Source organism: Equus caballus, chromosome 16 (assembly GCF_041296265.1).
Source record: "Equus caballus isolate H_3958 breed thoroughbred chromosome 16, TB-T2T, whole genome shotgun sequence".
Lineage (NCBI taxonomy): Eukaryota > Metazoa > Chordata > Mammalia > Perissodactyla > Equidae > Equus > Equus caballus.
This window is the reverse complement of record NC_091699.1, coordinates 63,099,164-63,122,100: the sequence shown is the minus strand read 5'-3', so window position 1 is coordinate 63,122,100 and position 22,937 is coordinate 63,099,164. Positions and strand designations below refer to the sequence as shown.

The 22,937-nt window shown below is 40.5% G+C and overlaps 1 protein-coding gene across 1 annotated transcript; it reads right to left on the bottom strand.

Moving 5' to 3' along the window:
• On the bottom strand, nt 1–21,479 carry CMTM6 (CKLF like MARVEL transmembrane domain containing 6). Its single transcript, XM_023620791.2, has 4 exons — nt 21,203–21,479; nt 10,478–10,654; nt 5,636–5,734; nt 1–3,037 (listed from the first exon to the last, which is right to left on the bottom strand). Exons 1-4 carry the CDS (start codon nt 21,338–21,340, stop codon nt 2,888–2,890), a joined length of 564 nt encoding a protein of 187 aa, XP_023476559.1. The 5' UTR covers nt 21,341–21,479; the 3' UTR covers nt 1–2,887.
• Between the last annotated feature and the right edge of the window lie 1,458 nt (nt 21,480–22,937).

Below are 22,937 nucleotides of genomic sequence, written 5' to 3'. Positions count from 1 at the left end.
TGGGCAATAAAACGGATTTATTTAAAAAGAAGACTACAAAATTGGACATTGAGAGAGATAAAAAAGACCCACAGGATTTAAATTGATAAATATAAAAATGATTGGCTATAAACAATGTAAAAATACATTTCCCAGTCCCCAAACAGCACATAATTTAAGTACAGTCATGCATCACTCAACGACAGGGATACGCTCTGAGAAATGCATTGGTAGGTGATTTCACCGTTGTACGAACACCAGAGTGCATTTACACAAACCTGGATGGTATAACCTATTACACACCTGGGCTATACAGTACTGATCTAACAGGAAAACCGTTGTATATACGATCCATTGCTGACCGAAACGTCGTTATGCAGCGCATGACTGTATAGCAAATATAAAATTTTTGTATTGTAAGTGCATTTCCCTTAAAATTTTTAAGAACGATTCTAAACAGTTCATTTGTATAAAATATAACAAATTAAATTCACCACAGCTGTCAATAAAAAATTATTTCAAATTTGAGTTTACTGAGTTTGCCTTTTTCTGTATGTAACAGCGGTTCTGGTCCCAAGCTCTCCTTGACCTTTTTGCTATTTACCACAATGGTCTTTTTACTCCTATTCCTTCTATAATAGAAGAGGGGAAGTAATCAGTCACGGGTCCCATAAAAAACAATATGACGAAAAGTTCCAGAGTGACCAAAGATACCAGTGAATATATTATTTTTCTAAAAAGGAAAGGCGTAAGTGGCCAGCTACGAAGCTCACTTCTGCACCAATGAAACAAATGGAAGAGAAAGCTCAGATAAAGCCGAGCTTAAGCTCAATGCCAACATGTTACATGCGTGGGGCCGGCTGAGGACATGTCTGTCAAACTCAAATAAGCCCAATGCATGGGTGGGGATCCTGAGGTAGCCCAGATGGTTTGCTGTGAATCCCAGCTGGGTCTAGACGATACTTAAAATGACAATGATACAGTTTGATATGAAATTCCAGAACTTGTCTACCATAAACTAGTTACCTTTGACCCTGTCTTTATTCTTGGACCCAAGACCCAGGCTATTTCTCCTCTCTTAGATGGCATGCCCAATAAAAACAGCAGCCATGATTGGTTTCATTATCTCCCAAGTAGGTAGTGGTAACATCGCTATTGGCACTAGCATCCAAACTCTGATACAAATGGCTAAGGTCCTGAGTTAGTAAGACAGAGCAGAGGCTGTGTCTGGCCATAATGACCAATTTTTGAGAACCACATTAGCCACACTCATGCAACTGAGACCCATCTACAACACACAAACGGCAGATGAGAAATTTTAAAAGGAAGGAATATTAAATTGTCTTACTGGAAACATGACTCCATTGTTTCAGACAGAAAACCTAACCCGGGGACCTCTACCAAAGTCCTGAAGGAGCTGACTCATGGGCTCATGGCCTTAACACTAGAGTCTTGAGTCAAAAGCCTAGGAGGAGAACAAGAAAGGTCTAGTCTGTGAACCACTTGGTAGAAAGGTCCTATCCCAAGTGCCCTGTCTGGCTGGCTCTAAGACAGTCTGCCAACAACAGACAACTCTTCCAGATTATCAGAACTGGTTACGAAGTGTCTCTTGAGAATAGTTTGACTACTCTTTAGAACAGTTGGACAACTACTTTACACCATCAACAGTATTAACCTGGGCAGGATTCTCTAGATATTCAATTTTTTAAGAAGGTCTCCTCTAAAGAGAAACTAGAACAATGCCTGTGTGGGAACAAGAAACCTAAAGATCTAGCTACACACTCTATGCAATTTAAAGGGTCCAAGATCCTGGACCACCCAAAGATAGCTGCCGACAAGAGTCAGAGCCAGAGGTCCACCTTTGCCACATGATAAAGCAGTGTATGGACCATTCTGATAAGGAGACACAAAATGGAGCATCTCAAATAGATGAAAAGTCAAAATCTGGGGTTTTAAAAAGAAGACTGGCTCCAAGGACAATGCTGAAGAGGACCGGCAGAGTTGTATTAACTTCAATAAAAATACTCATGCCAAAAGGGAAAAAGACCATTTTCTAACTCATGGTATAACCCATCGTATCTTCAGACACTTGGTAAGTGGTCAAAGCTTGCTTTTGTAATTACTTTCACCATACTGAGCAAAAAGTTTATCTTTCTTATCTTTGGTCCTTCGGCATGATATCAGTTTCTTCCATTTTTCTGTGTGTTAGATTATACAAAAATCTTATTTTTTTAATTTGATATCAACAGCAATCAAAGTGTAGTATAAACATGGGTTGCTGATGTTGTTACTTTTATACATATAAAGTACCAACATTTCCCATGCATTTTCTATTTGGTTGTAAAAGATCTCAGCAAGAGTTAATAATAATTATCCTAAAATGTTACAATATAATTTTAAGGCTGAGTGAGATACAGGAAAGCCTAGGTATTATATTTTAAGGAAAAAACCTAGACCAACATTTTAAATATTGATCTCTTAAATATACATTAAATTTTATCTAATCATCAAAAAGCAAACTCATAGCTAAGCAAATTAATTTAAAAATGAAACAATTTCGAAATGGATGAACTTAATCATGCTGTTTATACAGCTATAAAGCATAATTTAAAAGCTAAGCTTGGTAGCAATGATAGAATAATTTATCATCAGTTGAGCTATGTGATTTAAAGAAACAATTCTGCTCAACTCCAAAACAAAAAAGTTTCAACTGTTAAAAAAATTTAAAAAACAAAACCCCCTGGCCTAATTTGTGGTGGCTGGCACACAGTCCAACACCAATAAGACTGCCTTCCTGACCCTCCCCTTGTTCTTCAAAAGAAGTGGTTTAACAATTACACAAATTTTACAAGAGTCTCTGCCAGGGCTCAGGCGCCGTGCAGCAGCTACCCCATGTAACAACTGCTCCCTAGCGCCTTCCAGTATTCAGCGGTTCAGTGAGGGCCTCTGCCGGCCGAGCAGTAGTCTCAGGTTTTCTCAGTGCGGACTCCTGTCGTTTTTCATAGAGCATAGCGAAAAAGTCAAACAGGAACATAAAACTTGCAAGAAATCCAAACACCTGAGGAAGAAAAAAGGGGCAAAGGTTATATGAGGAATTTGGGGATATAATCTCACCTTTCCTTGTTGGCTCCGAGAGTGTTTCATACAAGCAAGACGATTTATCAATTTTATCTTATACACAGTATTCTTAACTTTAATGGCAAAAAAATTTTTAAGGTCATCAAAAAATGGAAAAAAGTTACAAAAAAATTTATACAATAATGGCTATTAGTCAAAGTCTCACAAAATAGAAATGTCTTGTCTATATGTGCATGTGTCTGTGTGGGGTGCCAATCTATAAAACTACGATTAATAGATGAAAAATAAAATACTATAAAATGATACAAAACACAGGATTATCAGCAATGTCAGACTGACCCACAGATAAGGGAAATATGTGACTAAGCAGATAAGCTTAGGTGAAAGTGGAAAAAGTTATTAACAGCAAAACAGAAATACTATTTTGAAGATACTTTTAAGGTTAAATTATCTAAAAAATATTTTCCAGTTAATTGTCACATTGTAATGACACAACAACACGACACCACTATGTACTTCCTCTTCCTCATATCACTTCCTCATTGTACTCTTCTAACATATGATCAAACAGTCTTAGAATTCTGTCAAGAGACAGACGACCATGGTTCAGATTTAGCTTTTTCACCAGCAAAACCCTTAAGGCAATGGGAGCCAAAGAAGCACTCAGAAAAAAGAGAAACTTGATGTAGGCAATGGCTAAAATCCCTTCCAATTCTAACACTCTATCTCTACGACTTTTAACATTTTGTTGTAGTCCGCTGCAGTCTTGACACTTCACACCTAACCCCTCCGCACTAAAGAACACGCCTTCTGCCTCAGTTCACTGTAAAGCAAACTGAGCTCCAAATTCATTAACTCACCTGGGAGTTCCCAACACTTCCAACCTAAATTTAATTATCAATGCCACCCCCTAAAACCCAAGTCTCTTCTCCCCTCTAGAGTCTTTATTTTGGCTTGAGGGCATCTATCCCCTTATCTGACTGGTAAACTTACTGAATACATTAAACAGAGACCAGATGTCAACTTGTCTGTGAAGTCTCTCTGACCACCACAGACAGCTCCAGTCCATGCAGGGCCCTCTACGCCATATAATCCAGACAAATGATCTTCTGTTCTTTTGCTGACATACTTCACAATTTTTTTTGAAAAATGGAATCCCTCATTTAAGTCTGTAAAATTTTTCATAATTTAAATAGCTGCAAAAGGTAATTTCCAGCATATTATAAATACTGAGTTTTTAAACTACTAGTCACTCAAATACGCCCAATGAAATCTAAATGCTGTAACAATCTAACACATTATGTAATTACAATACATAAAAAAGCTCCTTTTTAATAGCTGGGAAATTTACGCGATGCTTTTCTCCCCTTGAACTCATCACTTTTTCCTCCACTTCATTTCACTTCTTCCACAGAATTTTACAGTAATACATTTTTATACACAAAACTATTTTACTCATCACCCTATCATATTCCTCTGCAACAAAAATATGTATATAAACTGAAATTAAACATAAAGCTCTATTTAAACTTTGAATTTCTCTTAAATTGGTTCATTTATCCGTGGATAAACACTATTTATTGCTAGAATGAATCAAGGTTCTGCATTAATTTTATTTCCTTGTTTTTACACATGTAAGTGCTAAGAAACCGTACTCACATGAATAGGTAGATATATTATAGTCATTCAATTCTCTGAACTCCTTTTGAGTTGTTCTAGCATAAAAAGTAGTTTTAATGATCTGTTAGCTGACAAATCAATTAATTATAATTTCAATTTTGTTATGAACAAAGTATTAACTGGAAACGAGCTGACTTGCAAGAGGATTTGTTATCCACTTGTTAGTCATTCATGTTCACAACATGGGACCAATCAGGTCCATGATCCTTGACTGGCAAGTCTGAAATGCAAAAAGCTAAAAAAACTTTAAAAGTTTTCATGATTTACTTGGCTCAAAATTGATACCAGGTGAAACTATTTACAGTCTTTACCTATCCCTTTTACTGTGAACATTCACACGCTTCAGAAATACTAATATGCTGGATTACAGGGTGCTGCCCCAGGCCCTGTGAGGGTGCTGTGTAATAGTATATGCACAGTATTACCTTTCTAAAATGCAGATTATTATGAATTCTAAAAAAAATCTGGCCCCCAAGAATTTCAGATAAAAACATTTACTTATCAATCTCTTTCATTAGGCTGAACCTTTGGATCATTTTTCCTGTGTATTCTCTACACCTAGAAGGGGACCTGGCATGTAGGTACATTTTTGTTGAATTGAAAAGTGGAGAAATATAAGATGATGAAGTCAATTCTACTACTCCCATTAGCAATAACATGTTCATATATAGAGTAAATGGATTTTTGCTAACAAAACTCAGTCAAATTCTAAAGACAGGTGCTAAGTTTCTAAGGCTATCATATTTATTTGCTTTTAGGTGTTCTATTCAAAATTACACTAAAAAATAAATTAAAAGACAAACTACTCTCCCATATTGTATAGCATGTCAAGTCCTTTTCAAATTCCCTATATCAAAGGAAACAAAAATAGGCAAAGATAAAAATACAAGGTACTTACAGTTGCCGCATATTCAGCTGAGGTCTTGTCATGTGTGGAAACAAAAATGATGGATGCCAATAAAAACACACATCCTGTTCCCAACATAATATAGAAGTCCTAGACATACATATAAAACATATAAAGAATACAGTGTGGTTAGGTTGACGGAAACAAAAGTTTCAGTTTACTTTTTAAAAAATTCTAATGACTGACTTTTCTTCTGAGGAACACTAGCCACGCTTTGGACAGGGCACATTCAGAGACTACATCACGACATCGTCTTTTAACAAAAACAGTTCCCCCAAAGTTTCACGCATGTGTGTGTATCCTCTTTTTCTCTAGGACATATTAAAATTATCGAAGCCAAAGGATTTATTAAATCCTATCTTACTTCCTGCAAAAAAAGCATTTTTCTTCCTTTTCTAAGTATTCTATGCTAGGATGGCCTTTCTGAGAGTACCTCAGTGCTTTCAAACCACTTTGAAAAAGAGAGAACCAAAAGGATCACCCATCATTAACTAAATAAAATTATGGCAATAGTATGTTTTTTAGACAGTTAAGCTTTCTGGAATAACGTATTGCTTCCAATTGTTCCAAGTGGGTAATCCGGAATGAGCTTGTATGATGAGCTTATCTACCACATAAATGCTTCCACATCTCATCGTCAAGCAGCTGACAACGATGAAGTTCTTCCCGGGTTGCCAAGTGCTCTCTCAGGCATTACCTCATAAGGCTCTTTCTCACGTGCCAAGTGAAAACAGTGCTTGAGCTCCGCTTCGGCAGCCCAAGGTTTCACCAGTTCGAATCCTGGGCACGGACATGGCACCTCTCGTCAGGCCATGCTGAGGTGGCATCCCACATGCCACAACTAGAAGGACCCACAACTAAAAATATACAACTATGTACCAGGAGGCTTTGGGGAGAAAAAGGAAAAAATAAAATCCTTAAAAAAGAAAAGAAAAGAAAAGAAAGTCCTTGGCATACCTACTTGAATCAGAAGAGAAACTGGTAAAATGACAGCCCTTTCTAAAGGTTTTAAGTCTGATACTTTTTGAGTTTTCTGAAATGCAATCTCCACTAAACCTAATAACAATAAAACTATCCAACAAAGAATTCCTATACTGTCAATCATTCACTTAACATTTATAAAAAATTTAAGAGGCTTTCACTTTGCTTCTAAAAGAGGTGTTTTCTCCTGCAGTACTTTCTCTGTTTTTCTATTCCTTTGAATTTTATTTCAAATCTGTTACATATAAATATAAAACTCTATTTACTAATATTTGAAGTACATTCAAGGAGGTATTTAAATAAGAAAACCATTTTCAGACAGAATAATGTAGTGTTCAATAAACCTAAATTCTAGAGACAGACTACCTAAGCTAAAATTCCACTTACACTACTTTTCCCAGCTAAATGACTTTGAATTAGTAACTTAACGTCTACGTGCCTTTGTTTCTCCCTCTGCAAAATGGGGGTAACAACAACGTCTTCTTCACAGATGATTCTAAAGATTAGAGTTAATCCACAGAAAGTGCTTAGATCAGTGCCAGGCACAGAGTAACTGTCCCATAAACGTTGGTTACTGTGGGTTGTTTTTGTTTTTTGGTGAGGAAGACTGTCCCTGAGCTAACATCTGTGCCAGTCTTCTTCCATTTTGTATGTGGGATGCCCCCACAGCAAGTCTTGATGAGCGGTGTGTAGCTCCATACTCAGGATCCCAACTCGTGAACCCCAGGCTGCCGAAATGGAGTGCATGAACTTAACCACTACGCCACTGGGCTGGCCCTGGTTATTGTTATTCTTGACAGAATCTCACCCCAAGTCACGGGATATGAAAGATTCTCTCTTCAAAAAGATTAGCATTCCTCCCTAAACAATACCACCACCACCACACACATACATTTTCTCTAAAACAGAAAATCTCTTTCATGAAAAAATATTAAAAATTTAAGTATATTACTATGCAGACAGTAAAAGTGATTTTTAAACCATTCGAACAAATATGAAATCCGTATGATGTTAGGTGAAAAGTAAAATACATACACACTATGATTACAATTATTTTAAATTTTAAAAATCACCCATGAATAGAAACAAAAGACTCAAAAGAAACACAGTAAAATATTTACAAAAGCTGTTTTAGGATAAGATGACTGGTTCATTTTTCTTCTTTTTTAGGTTTAAAATCAGTATTTACTCGAAAATAACTTATTAAATGCTCAAGTTTGATGTAATAAATGTTTTGCATTTTGTTTAGGCCATTACACTAAACTGGACCATGTTATAATATTGTTTCTTGTCAAAAAGATCAATGTTCTTAAATACCATAGATGCAGCACTAAAGTAAAAACTAAACATCTCTAAAAAAGATTTTCATGGACAGTGATACTGTTTTGCTGTTGAGAGGTAAGAAATGAAAAAATGGTTTTAATCTTTAATGTTTAAAATATACATTTATACATTCAAGCTACAAATCAACCAGCTTAGACATTAACTAGTGAAATTTTACCTTGTCTAAATCTTATCACATACTTATCTGTAAAAAGGGAGAACTTTCTTTCTTTTTTTTTTTCTTTTTTTTTTTAAAGATTTTATTTTTTCCTTTTTCTCCCCAAAGCCCCCTGGTACATAGCTGTATATTCTTCGTTGTGGGTCCTTCTAGTTGTGGCATGTGGGACGCTGCCTCAGTGTGGTTTGATGAGCAGTGCCACGTCCGCGCCCAGGATTCGAACCAACGAAACACTGGGCCGCCATCAGCGGAGCGCGTGAACTCAACCACTCGGCCACAGGGCCAGCCCCAGGAAGAACTTTCAAAGATCACAAATATAATTAACAAAAATTCTAAGGTATTCTCTGCATCCTCTTCTTAACACGTATTTCATAAAATATATGAGCTCTGTTGTTGTCATGGTTCTACAGAGACTCTTGTGGTGAGAGTATTTGCCGTGACAGCATCTAAAGTTGCTAGGGCATTGCTTCTGGCAGGATTCTGTGTAGGCCACATGACAGAATGCAGAGTGTGAGGGCTTTCCTACATTTAAGTCTCAGTTTATTTTCACCCTAAGCTGTGTAACGTTGGAAAGGTTACTTACCCACCCTGAACCTAAGCTTCCTCAACAGAAAAACAGAGCATAAGGGGTGGGGATTCTAAATCACAGCACACAAAGTGCCTGGCACTGACAGCAGCTGTTATCTGCCAAGAGAAGAGAACGTCTACAGTGGCCATCCCCAGCACTGGGTGCACGTGCTCATCAAAGACTTCACAGATTGGATTCAGATGCTACTCGCTTTTCAAAGTTATTTTGTTAACTGCTTGGTATCAACTTTTTATTTTTTAATTTTTAAACTTAAAATAATTCTTTTAAAAGAAGGTAACAGATTCCTATGGCACAAAATTCAAGAGGTACAAAAGAGTATACAGAAAAAAGCAGGTATCTTAGCTGTATAATCAATATATGACCCAATGCTTGCTTCTTATTAATTTAAAACAATAATAGAATCTTACTGTTTGGTATTTATCCTGTTATTTCTTATTCTTTTTTTTTAAAGATTGGCACCTGACCTAACATCTGTTGCTGATCTTCTTTTTTTTTTCCTCTTCTTCTTCTTCTCCCCAAAGCCCCCCAGTACATAATTGTACATTCTAGCTGTAGGTCCCTCTGGTTGTGGCATGTGGGACGCTGCCTCACCGTGGCCTGATGACCAGTGCCAGGTCCATGTCCAGGATCCCAACCAGCGAGACCCCGCACCACCGAAGCAGAGCACGCGAACTTAACCACTCAGCCATGGGGCCGGCCCCTCTTGTTCTTAATAGTTACAAATTGACCCTAATTTTTGTCTTTTCCCTCAGAGACGTGAATTCGTTTACACATCAACCCTGACATGTACAATTCTTCATAAACCACTACTGATAACTCAAATGCTATTGAAGAAGTAAAGGCTCAATTCTTTCTTCCTTAAGTGCAGCACCTATGTGAATTATCTCAGCTGTCATCTCACAAATCCATACTATACTCAAATAAAAACACAGAGTCAGGGGCCGGCCCTGTTGCCGAGTGGTTAAGTTTGTGTGCTCCGCTTCAGCGGCTCAGGGTTTCGCCAGTTCGAATCCTGGGCACAGACATGGCACCACTCATCAAGCCATGCTGAGGCAGCGTCCCACATGCCACAACTAGAAGGACCCACAACTAAAAGTACACAACTATGTACCAGGGGGCTTTGGGGAGAAAAAGGAAAAATAAAATCTTTAAAAACAAAAAAACCCTCAGGGTCAGCAGACTAAGTCTTTAGAAAGTTAAGCCTCTCTAATTTTGTAAAAATAAAATTCCTATGAACACTTTTATTATATGGGAAACTTCTAAACAATGAACTCAGCAAATGCCTTCTTAATTCACCTATAATTTCTTATAATAAAATCAAAACAAAATAGGTCAATTACATGCTGTTCTATTTAAAACCTCCAGAAACACATCACATTAATTCATTAGTCTCTCTCTAGTGTCTAAGATAATTCCTGGTATTTAATAGGTGCACGATGAATAACTGCAGAACCAATGAGTGACACGCTGAAATGCGAGAAATCACAAGTGACAAAATCCTAGTTTTTAAAAAATATCTAATGTGAATTAGATTAAACCACCACTATAAACTTATGGCAGTGTTGCCACCCATTCTAATTTCACTCCCCTTCTATCATCCCATTTGGCAGGGAAAACAGTCGTTCAGAGGCAGAGTTGGCACAAAGGATGACGTCTTCTCATGTTACTGAGTTTTGAAAGCATTACTACTTTGAACAACAAAACTACACGACTACAAAATAGCTATGATCTTGATGTAGGGGTTCTATTTTTTCCTGCTTACCGAACACTTGACTTTCTCAGGATCAACTCTGTCGTAAACCGGAGTGCAGTACACAATCAGCATGAGCAGACTCAGCAGAGAGGCACTGCAGCTCACAAATTCAAAAAAGTAAAGTCCACCACACAGAGTGCACTGTGCTACGACTTCCTCACAGATGAAGGCCAGAAGAGACAGCACCTACAAAAGAAACAAACATTTTACCGAAGTGTTTCTCAGAGAAACGTACAGCATTCAGAAAATGCCATCTGTTCGCCCAAATATTTATGAAAGTGGAGACTATGGCAAACAAGATTACTGAATGCACCCCAGCTACACAGAACTTACAGTCTGGCTGCCCTGAAGGGAAAACAGGCACACAAATAATTAACTACCACGTGCTAAATGCCAGAATAGGGGAAATACAGGGTGTTGTTATAAAAGCACACAGAAGAGGCACTCAACTCGAGGGTCAGGAAAGGCTTCCTGACAGAAAGCTGAGACCTGAAGGACAGGGGGGTCTTTTTTGGGGGTGAAAGATAGGGAAAGAAGTTCCAGGCAGAGGAGCAGTACATGGAAAGACCTAGAGGTGAGAGAGCACAGTACCCTCCCACGCCAATGCATACACATATATCCCACCACTCCCAACTGAACTCTGAAAGTGAGCTGAGTCAACATGGCTAAAGTGTCGAGTTTGAGGGAAGCGGGATGGCAGCATAAAAATGATCAAATGAGGGGCCGGCCCCGTGGCCAAGTGGTTAAGTTCGCGCACTCTGCTGCGGCGGCCCAGGGTTCGGATCCTGGGTGCAGACATGGCACTGCTCGTCAGGTCACGTTGAGGAGGCGTCCCACATGCCACAACTAGAAGGACCCACAACTAAGATATACAACCATGTATGGGGGGGTTTGGGGAGGTAAAGCAGAAAAAATAAAGACTGGCAACAGTTGTTAGCTCAGGTGCCAATCTTAAAAAAAAAAATGATCAAATGAGACTAGAGAAGTCAGCAGAAGCCAGGTCTAAATGTCCTCTTTAACTAGTTTAAGGAATCTGGATTTTAAGTTTTAAAGCAAAGGGGTGACATGATCAGGTTTATGCTTTTAGTAGTTCTCACTAGCTACAATACGGAGAAGGGACTGGAGGGAGGGCAAACCTTGGGACAGACAATCAGCTTCCACTGAAGTAGAAGATCAGGGAAAGACGATGACCAGGAGAGCAGTAATGGAGAGGAGGAGTAGCTAATCACTGAAAGACACAGCAGAAGCCCTTTGCAGACAGGGTGAACACAAATAGATTAGAGAATAAGATAATACATATGTACTTCAACACTACTTAAAACAAAAAGGCACATTTATTCACCAATCTTCTCTTTTGAGTACGAGCCTACGGATTGGAATTCCACATCATGTTTCTGCATTAATCACTTTCATCTTTTAGGACCACCACTTACAGAGTGATGTTATCTGAAGTGGAGCGAGATCCTGGACACTTGAGAAGCAGAGTGAAGAATCCTCCTCGAGCTGGACTAGTTTTACCAGCCTGTTCCTGTTGCCTTGCTCTTATTTAATTCCACAGCAAAGATTTCAGTAACTTATTTTTCAGTCGTTCCAAAGCATTCAATTTAGTTTTCACAGAAACAATTTCTTTTCACACTCAGTTTTAGTCTGTGCAACATTTAAGTAAATGTTTGATCGTAAGTACAATTGGTATAAACCGACATGGGAATAACACAAGTCAACTGATGGCAGAGTTAAGAGTGCTCAAGAGGGGCCGACTGGCCATGGTGTCTATGACAGAGAGGCATGAGGCAGAACACTTTCCACTGAATGGAGAATGGTTAACTCTGGGTAATTCGGCAACTCAATTAAATGCAAGTGGATTTTAACAGCGCTCCCACTGCTGTCTATGTGGTGTTAATACTGGTTCCTCACCACTGAAAGAAGAGTCTTTTTTTTTTCCTTTTTAAGTGGCAAGTGTGCCAATGAGAGAATAAATTCAGTTTTAAATATGCTGTGTTTGAGGGCTCTGTGGAAGTTAGGTGGAGATGTCTAGGAGGCAGACGAATATATGGGTCTGGAGCTCAAGAGAGAGGTCAGAGGTGGAGATAAAGATGTGGGAGTCAGCCAGTGAGAAGGCCCAGAACGAGGGAAGTTGGCCTTGTCAGAACTCTAAGGTTTAAGGGAGATGCAGAGGAGGAGAGAGCAGCAAAGGACAATTAGGAGCAGCAGTCCAGGGGGCAGCAGATCAAGAAAAAAGTATTTCTACGAAGAGTAGCAATCAAGAGTGCTGAATGCTACTGAGAGGTCAGGTAAGAACACCACAACACAGGAGACTGAGCTAGAGCAAGGTGGCTGGCGACATCAGCAAGACACCTTCAGCACAGTCAGGGAGGGAAGCTCAGATTACAGAACTTTACACTGGGAAGTGAGGGGAAGACAAGGCAGCGGGACAGAGACAGCACAGGCAAGAAGTAAGGTTTTGAAAGAGTGGCCACATAGGGTAGTAGTGGATGAGGTCAAAGGGAAGGGAATTTCAAGATGGGAGAGAACTGAGCGTGTTTAAACGCTTACGCGGAAACCAGTAAAACGGATGGGTCTAAAGAGAAAGAAAAAAAGAGGACTAACTCTTTTCTAGCAATAGAAGGGAAGAGAGAAGAGAGGTTCACTTGGGCAGTTTGTATGGTTTTTTGGTTTTTTTTTAAAGATTTTATTTTTTTCCTTTTTCTCCCCAAAGCCCCCCAGTACATAGTTGAATATTCTTCGTTGTGGGTCCTTCTAGTTGTGGCACGTGGGATGCTGCTTCAGCGTGGTTTGTCGAGCAGTGCCATGTCCACGCCCAGGATTCGAACCAACGAAACACTGGGCCGCCTGCAGCGGAGCGCGGGAACCCAACCACTCAGCCACGGGGCCAGCCCCTGTATGGGTTTTGTGGAAGCTCAGGGAGTTTCCTTCTGACTGTTAAAACCATCAAAATGACTGATGACCCAAGTCAAAGCTATCGGGAAACGCCATCTCACTCAAGTCAGGCCAGTAGAAGCAATCAGATATATTAATGGCAACAAGACTGCTACCAAAATCAACATATACATTTCATAGCATACAATAAAAATTTTATCCTACAAAACCATTTCATCAAAAGCAGGTTAATGGTACAAACACTCTGGAAAACAGTTTAGCGGTTTCCTAAAATACTACGCATGCAACTGCCATATGACCCAGCAATCGCATTCCTGCTTTCTGCATATGACTCAAAGAAATGAAAACCTATGTTCGTGCAAAAACCAGTACACAAATGTTCATAATTTTATTCATAATAGCCCCAACCTAGAAACAATCCAGATGTCCTTCAATGGTTAAGCAAACTGTGGGACATCCAGAGCATGCAATACTACTTAGCAATAAATAGGAACAAACTTGATATATGCAACAACCTAGACAAATCTCCAGAGAATTATACAAAGTGAAAAAAACTCAATCTCAAAAGGTTACATACTGCATGATTCCACTTACATTGCATTCTTCAAACAACAAAAATTACAGAGATGGAGAAAGAAACCAGTGGTGGCCAGGGTAGAGGGGGAACAAGCGGGAAGGGGGTAGTGTGAGGGAACCCTGTGCTGATGGAACAGTTCTGTATCTTGATTGTGGTGGTGATATAGGAAGATACATACGTGATAAAACTGCACAGAAGTACATACACACACACACACACACACAAGTGCACAGGACCTCCCTGTACATTTTTTGGGGGGCAAGTTCCTGTGAATCCGTAATTATTTCAAAATAAAAAGTTAAAAAAAAGGTCAAATCTAAATTGGTATCCAAGCCTCTAAGGGATTTTCCCCACTCCTAGTGGCAATACAAAATTCATATATGCCCACAACTGAAAAGAATCTAAGTAAGGATGAAAATAGATCCTACCACTATGATTTCCTGTAAGTTAGCGAGGCATATCCCAAACAACTTCCTTCACACAGATGTTAGGTGAGTCCCTCCCAATCATCACACCACAGGATATAAGGTGACACACCAAGACAAATCCCAGAAGATCGCCATGTGAGGGTACTACCTTAATCTCCTGTAATTTTGAGTTTCTACATGATTATAGTATAATAAAATACTGAATGTTTAATATTCCATTTGCTTTATTGTTGCCTCTATGTTAAATCTTGTCCAAGTTTTAGGAGTTTCTCTACAAGAAATGTGCAAAATATACGTCAGGTGTATAAAAGTCAATTAACTGTGAGAAAATATCAGCCTAAAAGTCTAAGTGGGGTGTGATCTTGAGCCATTCTTACTGCAATATAGTAGAGCCCGTATCCACAGTTTCACTTCCCATGGTTTCAGGTACCCATGGTCAACTGCTGTCTGAAAATATTAAAAAGAAAATTCCAAACATAAACAATTCATAAGTTTTAAAGTGCATGCCGTTCTGAGTAACAGGATGAAATCTCACGCAGTCCTACTCTGTCCCTCCTGGGACATGAATTGTCCCTTTGTCCAGCATATCCACACTGTACATGCTACCTGCCCATTAGTCACTTAGTAGCCATCTGGGTTATCAGATCAACTGTCACGGTACCACAGTGCTTGTGTTCAAGTAACCTTTATTTTACGTAATAATGGCCCCAAAGTGCAAGAGTAGTGATGCTGGCAATTCAGATACACCAAAGAGAAGCCGTAAAGAGCTTCCTTTAAGGAAAAAGGTGAAAGTTCTGAACTTAAGAAAAAAAATCATATGCTGAGGTTGCTAAGATCTATCATAACTTTTATTACAGTATACTGTTATAATTGTTCTATTTTATTATTATTGTTCATCTCTTACTGTGCTTAATTTATAAATTAAACTTTATCATAGGTATGTACGTACAGGAAAAAACATAGTATATATAGGGTTTGGCACTATCTGTGGTTTCAGGCATCCACTGGGGGTCTTGGAACATATCCCCTGCAGATAAGGGGTGACTACTGTAATTAGATTAGCAGGAACACTCATCTGTGTAGGCTATATGACAATAAAATCTCATCTGTAGTATAGGTACAGACTGCTTGTCTATTGTCAGTAAGAAAGGGGCAGGATCCAGCTCCGTCAGAAGCAATCAGCGTCAAGTCATTACAAGTCCTGTTTCAAACTTATTAAGAGGAGTCATTCTTACTGACCTTGAGCCTTTGAGCAATATTAAGAGGCAGGTTCTGCATAGACATCCTAAGAGACTGAAGGGATGCAATATCAAGTTTGGACATTTACTAGTTCTTAATTCCAGTTAAAGACCAAGAAATTAGCTAGACAAGCTATATTCAGTATGAAATTTTCTCCTGACCCCCCATCTCTGATGCTACTAACCTTCCTTTATAATTTCCCACAGTACTTTACAGTCTCTAGAACAAAATCAAGTGATCATTTCACAATATATACAAATATCAAATCATTATGTTGTATACCTGAAACTAATATGTCAATTATACCTCAATTTTTTTTTTAAAGTCCATTTGAGTATTATGTAGCCATCACCATAATATGTATAGAAACAAGTAATGGCAGAGCAACAAGATCAATGTATAAGGAAACAATATATTTTATACCTCATAATGGAACATTCATTACATGCAAATTCAGCAAATCTCAGGAAAATGTTCAGATCCACCTGGACAAAGAGTAACTGGAGAAGGACGAATAGAAAAGCAAGACTCAAACCAGGGCCAAGAGACACAGACACGTAGGATCTGGATAGGCAGTGGACATTCCAGGCGGGGGATGAAAAAAACAGATTCATGGAGGCAAGAATTTGCATGCTAAGCCCAAAAGGGATAATAAGGCAACTGCCCTAACTGGATGGGGAGCGATGAGAAAAATGGTTAAGGAGTAGGGTGTGGATACGCGATGATCAGGCCAAGGAGTATGGATTTCTGGATGAAGGCGACCGGGACAGCCCGCCTGGTTTGGTCGCTAGAAGACAGGAGGAGGGGAAGACTGGGTGGGGCCTGAAGGAATAGTACAGTTTAGGAGTAGGAGGGAGAAGAGCAAGTAGCACCAGACAAGCAAGCCACAGGAAGTTCAACACTTGTTAGGAAAGCTCCTTAAAAAGCAAGTAAACATACTCCAAACTGTTAATCAAACAGAGATGCTGGGGAGCGTGAGAATGTGAGGAGTAAAGTGTGGCTTATTTTATTTTAACCATATTTTTTAGTTTATTTTGTTTGGTAAGCAGACACACATTTTTGTATTAAAAAAGAAAAAAATATGAAAGTTAAGGGAAAGAATTTCAAGAAACAGGTGGTGGCCAGCATTAAATATCTAAGAAGTTAAGGATAGGAAAAAAGATAAGGTCATTGCATTAACTGGGTAAGGAAAAAGTGGTGAATGTAACCCATAAGTTAAAAGACTCAGTTACTATTTTCTGGTAAATAGTTCTGCTCTCAATAGCATGAAGACATCATACCAAACACTGCTTACTGAATATTAAGCTAACTACCTAACAACTGGAACCCACACAGCACCTTCTACTGACATAAAATTTTACCCAAATATAATTAAGGGAATTATCAAGCTTTTAGAGCTGCGAGGGCCCTTGGAGGAGCACAGTCTCCCACCCTCAGGTTTACAGATGATGGACTTCACTTCTGACAGGCTAAGTCCCAAGTTAGCCAGGCAGAGACAAGAACCCAGGTCTCTGACTCCCACTCTGAATTTGTTCCTCCCATAAACCTCGTTTATTAAGTTCATTTTACAACTATGTATGTTCATGTAGGTTTTCCCTTAAGTTCGGGCTTTTGAAGTTACAATCTTAGTTTTGTGCATTTCCCTCTTGCTGTTAAATCATACATTAAAACCAACTTGCTAGAGTCAACACATTTCGGAAGTCTTTGTGACTAAAAGATGACTACTCACAGTTCTGGCAATTTAACATTCAGATAATGACTAGCCTGCGTGCCTCTCCATTTCAGTTTCACTACCTTTTCTGAAGCTTCAATCTTCCTCATAATTAGCAGTCATTATATTAAATACTAACTCTTCATCATTTGTCTTTAACGGTCTACTACCAAAAAATTTCTTATAAAAAGAACTTTTTAATGTTTGCCATTAATTATAAGCCCCCATCTACAAAATTGTATTAATTTGTGAATTAGTGAACTTGCTATTAAAAACCCTGTAGTCGTATGTAAGGTTCAAGTAAACAAATGAGTCACCCTGAAGTTTGTTTGGTAGGCCTCCCTTGCCCTAGGCAAACATTTACTCTCACAAAGGTTCAAGGATGTAATCTGCTGACCTTACAACTTAGGATCTTCTTCAAGGTAAAAACAGAGCATTTCAATTTAGTTCATATCAATTTTCACATTTAAATAATGAAAAGAGCACCAATATAAGGTAAATTGCTTCGAAGTGATTTGTTTCTTGGCACTCACAGAGTCATACTATTTATAATTTAATAAATTTAAATCACTGGTGAATTCTGAATCAAACTGTTTGCCTGAAGAGTCCTTGTAATCACAGTACTTTCGGCCATCAGGACATTCAACTGGGGCCATAAACACAATGTCAGCTTGTTGCAGAGAGAATATTACACACATTTAGATCATTGCACCAGCTTACTAGCAAGGAATTAGGTTGCCAAATGTCAATTCTCACCCTTAAAATGAAAACAAACTCTCTCAAATATAACAATAACAAAAAACTCACAAAATAAAATATGAGCATAAGGACCAATCTAAGGATAGAACAAACTGATAAATAAACTGATAAATAAATTTAGGATTACACTGAATTCTCAGCTGAGTTTCTATCTCTTCTTCAGCTCTGCAAGGGGAGACGGTAGTTAGGGGATGCTTGTGTTTCGGACAAGACTAACAAAATTCAGGCGATAGCTGAATGGCAGACACAGCTGTCTAACTCAAGATTAGTTATGATCTGTTATCTCTAACCTCCTCTTCTGTATCTGCAGGCTCCATTCTCCACCCCTTTGGTGTTCAGCTCTGTAACAGCATGCCCCACAGAGCATCAGAGATTCGTAAAAATCTTAAATGAAAAAAATCTCAGAGGAGGGGCCAGCCTGGTGGCACAGCGGTTAAGTGCGCATGTTCCACTTCAGTGGCCCGGGGTTTGCAGGTTTGGATCCCGGGTGCAGACACGGCACCGCTTGACAAGCCAGGCTGTGGCAGGCATCTCACATATAAAGTACAGGAACATGGGCATAGATGTTAGCTCAGGGCCAGCCTTCCTCAGCAAAAAGAGGAGGATTGGCGGCAGTTAGGTCAGGGCTAATCTTCCTCAAAAAAAAAATTTAAGGGGCTGGCCCCGTGGCGGAGTGGTTAAGTTTGCGCGCTCCGCTGCAGGCGGCCCAGTGTTTCGTTGGTTCGAATCCTGGGCGCGGACATGGCACTGCTCATCAGACCACGCTGAGGCAGCGTCCCACATGCCACAACTAGAAGGACCCACAATGGAGAATATACAACTATGTACGGGGGGCTTTGGGGAGAAAAAGGAAAAAATAAAATCTTTAAAAAAAAAAAAATTTAAAAAAAACCTCAGAGGAAATCCAATTCAACCTCCTAAGACTCTAAGAATTTCCTAAGTACACAGTATCTGGTTTATAAGTTTTAGAGTAAGGTTCCTTTCTCTTTGGGCATCCTCTGAGAATCTGATAAAAATTTATGGGTCCAGAATAATGTATCCAAACACAGAAATGCACATTTTGAATAAAATGTCATAGGGCTTGCAGGTCCCTTTTTAAAGAACCTCCTCTTCTGTTTATGGGTTTCTCCCTTACGGCTGTTTTCTTATTGGAGCTCTGTAATTCTATTTAATTTTTAAAAATAAGTGATCTAAAGTAAAATAACCTAAAGGCAGAATTTGAATTAAGGCAATGAAGACTTTGCTTGTTGCCCCAGGCTGGACGACAGTTTTAATTTACTTCATACATAACTTCCTTGGGACTTGCTGGGTAACTCCTGTAATACAGTGCCATGAAGAGAGAAAACATGACTAAAACAAAGCATGAACAAAAAGACAACCATCAAAATGAAAGACAATAACGAAGAAATATTTTTTAAAATCTATATTAAAGCATTCTCGTAACATCGCAAGTTTCCCATAAACAAACAAATGGATTTCAAGAAGAGACATTAGTTTTCATTCCTCTTTCTCCTTATGGGTGATGGAGAACAAGCAGGAATAGTCTAACAACTCTTACAAGGCACATTCATCTTCCACTCTTCTCCATGTCCAAGTAAAAATCTACCACTAAAATTCCTGGTTCTATTATTCTGAAGATACGAAACTACAGTTTATTAAAGCATAAATAAGCTAACAAGAAATTTTACTTTAGCTTTGCCATTTCTGATTAGGAAGGAAAAACAAAGGCAACCGAAAAGAGGAGATTTAATGGGCAGCAGACCAATAACGATGACGTCTTTGGGGCAGCAAGAATGCTTCAGATGAGTATTTTCTTTTATCTGTCTTTTTCTACTCTTTTCTGCTCTAAAGAGTTCTATTCGTGTAAACCTTTTAGGTCCACTGCAGAGAAACACAGCTAATATCTAAAAGGCATGTGTGAGCTGACAAGAGGAAGAGCAGAAGGAAGCGCTTGTGGGTAGAAGGGGCAGCCCAAGCAAAGGAGCAAGCCCCTGACGTCTGGGAAGAACGGCAAGGTTGCCAGTGTGCAAGGACCTAAAAGGCTGGAGAGAGAGACAGAGTCAGACCTTCTTGGGTGCCACAGGCCACACTGTCACTTGCCTCCAAGTGATTTCCCAACTATCCCCAGATGTCGTCATTTTGATTGCTAAAAACTACTGCCAGTTTTCTATTTTTCTATTCAACAAAAGTAGGTCATCTGAGTTCTAAGAATATAAGTTCTAGTTAACTGAGTTCTAAGAATGTAAATTCTTCCCAAGGAAACCAATTGGCTATTTTTAATTGGGATGGTTTAAAAAAACAAACTAACCCATAAACATTCTAAGCAGTCTGATATTTCCTCTTGCAGAACATGTTGCTCGTCGTTCCTTAAAACAGAATACAGCAGGTCAATGTGTGTAAATTGAATTGAAATTTAAATCCCAAAGATGTTTCAATATTTTAAGGTCCCTTAACTGCCTTAAGTAAACTGAAACGCAATGAAATTGAAAGAGAAGTCGACCATGCCCTAGTTCTGGTACCCCGACACAAAAACAAAACGCTGTCCTTTCGACTTTGTACTTCGTACACAAATATTGCTCATTCAGAAATATTTTCCACCCGGTATCAAACTTTTGAGACAATTGATTGCACACACACATCTCAATGCCATGCATGGTATCGGAAGACTGTCCAACAAATGAAGCTGCCCCCATGGGGTCGCACCGGGAAAACCGCAAAAAACAAAGATAAAGCGCGCTTCGTGGTCTTTATCCGGGAGATAAAGCAGAAATACGGCTGGGAGAAGAGACCAAGGTCGCTACCGAGGATGAGTGAAAGGAGTCGGAGGACTGGGGACTCCTCCAGCGTATTTCCTGGACCCGCCTAACATGCTCGGTAGCCACCGGGGACCAGGGGTGGGAAGTCCTGAGGATGAGGGGCCGCCCGGCGGGAGCGGGGCCCGGAGGATAACGCCCCCCTCCCCGGGCGGAGAGGGAAGGAAGCGGGGAGACGGAAACTGCGGCTTCCCGAACAACCAGGCTGAGGAGAAGCGGCTCGGCAGCCTCCCGAGCGCACAGCACGGCGGCCCCGGGGCCAGACCTCCCTCCCCGGCCCGAGCTCGCCCGCGCCGACCGCGGACTCACCAGCTGCAAGATTTTGAGCGCGCGCCGATGCCGCTTGAGCCGGCCCAGCGAGAAGTAGGCGGCGAGGCCGCTCCGGGCGCCCCTGGCAGGGCCCGGGTCCTCCTCCGTGGTGGGGCCGTACACCGCTCCGTTCTCCATCACCCAGGCCCCGGGAACACAGCGGCCGCAGGGGTGGAGTCGCGGACTTCACCGACTCCAGAAGTCCCCAGGAAGGGCCGTCACTTCCTGGACCTCCGCCCCCGCTTCCGGCCGACTCCGCCCCGCCCCGCCCCCTGCCGCCCCGCCCCGCCCCCTGCCGCCCCAGGCCGTTCCGCCTCATCAAAAGCCTGGTAAAGATTGGGGGAGGGGCGGGGGCGGAGCGGCCCTGGGTCGGCCGGGTGGCGCAGTGGTTGAGTTCGCGCGCTCCACTCCGGCGTCCCAGGGTTTCGCTGGTTCAAATCCTGGATGCGGACATGGCACCGCTCATCAGGCCATGCTGAGGCGGCATCCCACATGCCACAACTAGAAGGACACACAACTATGTAGCAGGGGGCTTTGGGGAGAAAAAAGAAAAAGAAAAAACTTAAAAAGAAAAAAGATCTGGGGAGAGACTTTCGTGCAAAGGGAAGAACAAGTGCAAATTTCCTGAGGACTAAATGAGCTCGGCTCATTCTGAAACCGAAGGCTGGTGGGGGCTAGGGCTAAGTAAGGAAGAAGGCGAGGCGAGGAAGTTGGAGATGTAAGCAGAGGCCAGATACTGGAAGGGCCTTGCAGAGCAAGGGAAAAAAATCGGTTTCATTTTAAGTGCAGTGGGTTGTCTGGAAGGACTTTGAGGATTTCTCCCTTCTGCATTTCTCTGAATTCCTTTAGGTTTACTTGTCAACATCATTTAGTTTATTTGTCTCTTTCTTGTTCACCAGCTGCTCCAATCACATACGTGAATTTTGTGTGGACTTAAGGAAACTCATCAAGGAATGTAATTATATTTCAGCAACTGAAGTTGATTGAGTTACATGTCAGTCACATATATTTTCTCCACAACAATGTAATGTGGGATATACTGTAGTTACTTTCATTTTACACATGAGAAAAGTGAGGCGAAGAGGCTGAGTGTCACATCCAAGGTGGAACAGCCGGGGGCAGCTGGAATGCAAGCCTCGGCAGACTGATTTGAAACGTTGCTGCTGAGTGCTAAACCAGCAAACCTCAACTTCTAACGCATCTCTCCATTAGGGACGCGAAACCCGTGGAAGAGGGGAGGGGTTACGGCTGCCATCTGCTTCCACATTTATCTTCCCTTCTCCGGGGCCCCAAACCTCCCTTTCTTCTTCGAGCAACAAAACAAAAGCTCCCATTCACATGAATAGAGACAAGTAGATACTGCTCTGCGGGGGCTGTCTACAGCCAGGCAGAGCTCTCCTTCTGTCTTTGATTAAACGCATTCTAAATGTCCTGCCGAGGCCAAGCAGCCACCAGTCCTGTCCAATAAAATGAGGCCACTGCGTTTTCACGAGGGCTGCAAGGATTCACTGCCCTGTTATTCTTCAAGTCACCACCATCCCAAATTAGACACTATTCATGTCTGAAATTTGCTTTGAAATTCATCTAAAAAACTAAGATGCATAAAAGAATAGACGAGTGCACACGGGCACAGAGAACGGGGGGGAGGAAGGAGAGAGTAGTCAAGGAAGATAAGCTTGGGGTCGAATTTTGGAGGGCCTTAAAAATGCAATAACATGTCCATGGTGTAGTATAT